Here is a 4,967-nt window from a genome sequence, read left to right as displayed (position 1 = left end):
GAGAAAGAACTGAAGTTAGTTCGTGCCAAGGCAGAGGAATGCGACACTGCGATTGCCAAAATTACAGATGACCTGGGCAATGCTAAGACTGCCGTTTCGGAGGCTGGGGCAGAGGTCACCCGCATTAAGGACCTGACTGTACTGACGCTAGAAGATGAAACGAGCTTAAAGGAGGCAAAGAGAGGCTTAGAAGCGTGCAAAGACGATATGCTTAGCTTTAGGCTTTTTTATTGACTAATACTCTTTGTCATTTAGTTTCTCTTTTGATTGCAAGAACTTTTGTGTTTCGTTTCTAACTTTTAATAATTGAATGCTCCTCATTTATGTGCCGGTCTTTTAGCGATAATTCAAACAACTTTTCTTTCACCCGTTGAAGGATTGTTTAGATAACCCACTCTTGCAACATAAATTGGATTTGATTTTGTTATGACTGAACTTAGATAATTTGATTCTAAGCTGCCTACGTACTCCTATCACGGAGATCAAGTCAAACGTAGTTCAAATGATTTTTTTTTTTTTTTTTTTTTTACAAAGTAGAGCCGTTCACAGTTTAGACTCATGCGGGCCAGGAGCGTCTATGATTTGAGCCCACCCATAGACAAAGCGAGATGCATTAGCAGTTTATCCACGTGCTGCATTTTTGGTGGATCAGCCATTCATCACATCTTCATGACTTGCGTTGACACCCAAGTTTAAGGGTGGTAAAGCTTTAGGAACCTTCCATTAATCGGACCGATCTTCAAACCATCTTCACTAATTAGCTTATAAGCCCCGCCTGTGTAAACTTCCAAAATCACGTAGGGACCATCCCACCTTGAAGTGAACTTGTGGCCAGTTTTTCTCGTGACAATGATGGGCCTGCGAACAGCTAGGACTTTGTCCCCAATTTGAAAGGAACGGGTCCTAACCCTTTTGTTAAAAGCTTTAGACATGCGAGCTTGATAGCACTCCAGGCTTTGTTGCGCTTGCAGCCGTTTCTCATCCAAGGCTTCTAGCTCGGCCAAGCGTAGTTTAGCATTTTCTTCATCGGTAAGACCCTCCTGTATGGCCAACCTCAAGGAAGGTATTTGGCGCTCTAGAGGCAAGACCGCTTCTACACCATACACCAAAGAGTATGGAGTGCTTTGAGTAGGTGTGCGGTATGTGGTTCTATACGCCCACAAAGCTTCTTCCATTCTGTCATGCCAGTCTCTTTTCGATTTTGAGACCATTTTCTTCAACAAATTGCATAGGGTCTTGTTAAAAGCTTCAGCAAGCCCATTTGCAGCTGCATAGTAAGCTGATGAGTTTCGCTGCTTAAAGTCAAAAAGCTTGCAGATCTTGTCCATCAACTTGTTGTCAAAGGGCTTCCCGTTATCTGTTAAGATATATCGCGGGATACCAAATCGATAGACGATGTGGACACAGAGAAAGTCTGCAACATTTTCTTTCTTCACCTCCTTCAATGCCACGGGTTCCGCCCACTTTGAGAAGTAATCGGTGGCAGCTAATATGTAGGCATGCCATGCAGATGACTTAGGCGTAATTGGGCCAACCACATCAAGTCCCCAAGCATCAAATGGCCAAGATGCAACTGTTGGGTGTAGAGGTTCTGGTGGCTGATGAATAAAGTTTGCATGATATTGACAAGCTTGGCACCTTCGAGCATAGTCTATGCAATCCTTTACCATTGTAGGCCAATAATATCCCATTCTCTTAATGTGGAAATGCAACTTGGGACCGGATTGATGTGCACCGCAAACCCCAGAATGAGCTTCTTGCATAGCTTGTAAAGCTTCCTCTTCCCCTAGACATCGGAGAAATATTCCATCAAAGGAACGACGATACAATGTTTCTTTATAGTAGATGAAGCGAGGAGTTCGGCGCTTTATATCCACCCTTTTACGGGGATCTTCAGGTAACTTTTGATCAGTGAGGTAGTCAATTAACGGTTGCCTCCAGTCGTCATTGCCTATATCATAAAATTGAGGCAGTAGGGAGTTCAACAGTTTCATCAACTGAGCCGTCTTCATTAAAGATTGGTGGAACCACCCACCTTTGACATACTTGTATTCGGGCTGCAGGATGAGCAATAGTTGAAGCCAATGCGGCTAAGGCGTTAGCTTGCTTGTGTTCTTTCCTCGGTACATGTTCAATTGTACATCCCCTAACCATTGCATGAGTATCTTTGCATAGTTGTTATATGGGACTAACTCCGCCTTTTTCACTTCATATAGACCTAACACTTGGTTTATGATCAACTTTGAATCTCCATAAATGTTAATTCTCAGTTGCTTCATGTCAGCCGCTATCTCGAGCCCAAGTATCAATGCTTGATACTCAGCAATGTTGTTTGAACATTGCTCGGTCAAGGTGAATGAATATGGCAACACCTCGCCTTCTGGAGTGACGAAGACAACTCCAGCACCTGCCCCTTCTCTATGCGAAGCTCCGTCAAAGTACATTTTCCATGGGGGTAGGACTTCAATGACAAGCACATCTTCATCAGGCAAATCGTCAGACAACTCCCGTTCAGCAGGTATTGGGTGGTCTGCCAGGAAATCGGCCAAGGCTTGCCCCTTGACAGACTTTTGCGGCACATATACAATTTCAAACTGTTGAAACAATAAGTACGACCTTGCGAGGCGTCGGAGAGAACGACCTTCGCCATAACATATTTCACCGGGTTCGCTTTGGAAACAAGCCGGATTGTATGAGCCTCAAAGTAGTGCTTGAGTTTTTTGATAGAGAACACAAGTGCCAAACATAGCTTTTCAATTGGGGAGTACCTTAACTCGTTCGGGGTCATCATTCTGCTGAGATAATAGAGAGCATTCTCCTTCCCCTTGTCATTTTCCTGAGCAAGCAAGGCTCCCACAGAACTGTCTTGGGTGGAAATATAAAGGATCAGCGGGCGGCCATGAACAGGAGCAGTTAGCACAGGCGGCTTCATCAAGTATGACTTGATATTCTCAAATGCGTTCTTGCATGCCTCATCCCATATGAATGAGATGCCCTTTTTCATCAACCGACTAAAAGGTTGACATCTTCCCGCTAGGTTTGATATGAACCTTCGGATGTAAGCCAACTTCCCTTGTAAGCTTTTAAGCTCATGAAGGTTTCTCGGCTCAGGCATCTTCATTATGGCGTCAATCTTTGCTTGTTCAATCTCGATGCCCCTGTGTCGAACAGTAAACCCGAGGAACTTTCCAGCAGCAACCCCGAAAGCACATTTCAGGGGGTTCATTTTCAGTTGAAACTTTCGTAGGCGGTCGAAGACTTGCCTTAAATGCACCAAGTGATTTGTGCGAAATTTCGACTTCACAACCAAGTCGTCTACGTAGCATTCGACCATTTTATGGAGCATATCATCGAATATTGTCTGCATAGCCCTTTGGTATGTAGCACCTGCATTTTTCAAACCAAAGGGCATTACTTTATAGCAGTAGATGCCTTTTGGCGTTCGGAATGCAGTTAAGTCTTCATCTTCCGGCGCCATGCGGATTTGATTGTAACCGGAGGAGCCATCCATGAATGACAGGATCTCATGCCCAGTCACGGCATCTATCATTAACTCCGTGATAGGAAGCGGGAAGTCATCTTTCGGGCATGCCACATTGAGGTCCCGAAAATCTACGCAGACGCGGATCTGGCCGTTCTTCTTGCGCACAGGCACAATACTGGATATCCAGGTTGGATATTTAACTTCACGAATGAAGCCAGCCTCAATAAGCTTATTAACTTCTGTTTCAATCGAGGGAATGAGCTCGGGGCGGAAGCGTCGTTGAGCTTGCTTAACCGGGCGACACCCCTTCTTCACTGCTAAGCGGTGCACAGCTACCTTTGGGTCTAACCCTGGCATCTCCTTGTATGTCCATGCAAAGACATCAATATATTCTTTCAGCAATGTGACATAGATTTCTTCATCTTCATCAGAAAGGAGTGCGCTAATGAAGATAAGACGAGGATTTTCAGGCGTTCCCAGATCAACTTCTTTTAATTCGTCCACCGCGGCTCGTACCCCTTCTTTCTAACTCATGGGGTGCATCTTCTGCATCTTCCCCCTCAATCGGGGTCTCATCACATAAAGTGATATGGAACGACGATGCCACCTCTCCCTGAGTGGTTGGTGGTACGTCATCACTTGAGCCTACGCTTTCCTCATTTTCCTCTTTATGTACTCGAGTGTGTACAATGGTCTTCGGTTGGACTTTCAATACTTCACTGCATGTAACATGAATATATGTTTCTCGTCTCATACGAGAAGGAATCATGCTTCTGAGCCTTTTTGGAGGTTCCACTTCAGCAGGAACATTGGCACTGTCTTTAATAACTTGGACAGCTCCAAGTCGATCATGCATTGACTTTCTCTTTAGGGCTTTAGGACTTGACCCCAGTCTATCAAAGACTGAGCGTCGAGAGTCCGCCTTACCGATTCGGTCGAAGACTGACTTCTTTTTGTCTTGCCCATTATCATTGGTAGGAGTGAGGTTTGGGTCATACTCGCTTCCCTCCGCGGAGATACAATTACTTGCAGCCCTGTTTATAAGAATTCGCACTGGTTTAGGGGAACATAGCCCAACCCTTTGCGAGTTTGAGGTTCTTGGTGGCTTGCCTTGCCTTTACCACCGGCTTCTGGGATAAGCTTTCCCAACTTCTGTGGCTCGTTGGGGTTATAGCCACCTTGGCTAAAAGCTTATAAGCGTTTGGGTCGAAACCCTCGGTACGTTTGGCGGGGAGTATTTGGCCCACTTTATCACCACATTTCTCTTCGGATGATTTTGCTGCATTTGTTTTGAGTGTATCAATCCTTGCAAGCGGGAAGATGAGTTTCGTGTTGTGTTGATCCCCCTCTACAACTTGTTTTCCCTTTGACTTCGATCGGGAAGGTGGATCGTCATTGTTTCCCTCAATATCTTCAACAATAACTTGCCTTTTAATGTAGAACTTTGCATCTGCAAAGTAAGACTCAGCCTCTGTGAAAGGGC

At 45.0% G+C, this 4,967-nt stretch overlaps 1 protein-coding gene across 1 annotated transcript; it reads right to left on the bottom strand.

Annotated features, from left to right (window-relative positions):
- Positions 1 to 692: 692 nt before the first annotated feature.
- On the bottom strand, positions 693 to 4,912 carry LOC109150044 (the record flags this gene model as incomplete). Its single annotated transcript, XM_019298015.1, has 7 exons — positions 693 to 1,214; positions 1,437 to 2,057; positions 2,142 to 2,567; positions 2,642 to 2,995; positions 3,140 to 3,387; positions 4,001 to 4,518; positions 4,595 to 4,912. Coding segments are annotated over 7 exons (3,007 nt in total), but the record flags the coding sequence as incomplete, so codon positions are not given.
- Between the last annotated feature and the right edge of the window lie 55 nt (positions 4,913 to 4,967).

The sequence above is a fragment of the Ipomoea nil genome, unplaced genomic scaffold (assembly GCF_001879475.1).
Source record: "Ipomoea nil cultivar Tokyo-kokei standard unplaced genomic scaffold, Asagao_1.1 scaffold2177, whole genome shotgun sequence".
Taxonomy (NCBI): Eukaryota; Viridiplantae; Streptophyta; class Magnoliopsida; order Solanales; family Convolvulaceae; genus Ipomoea; species Ipomoea nil.
The sequence above is the reverse complement of the archived record's forward strand: the minus strand, read 5'-3'. Positions and strand labels throughout refer to the sequence as shown.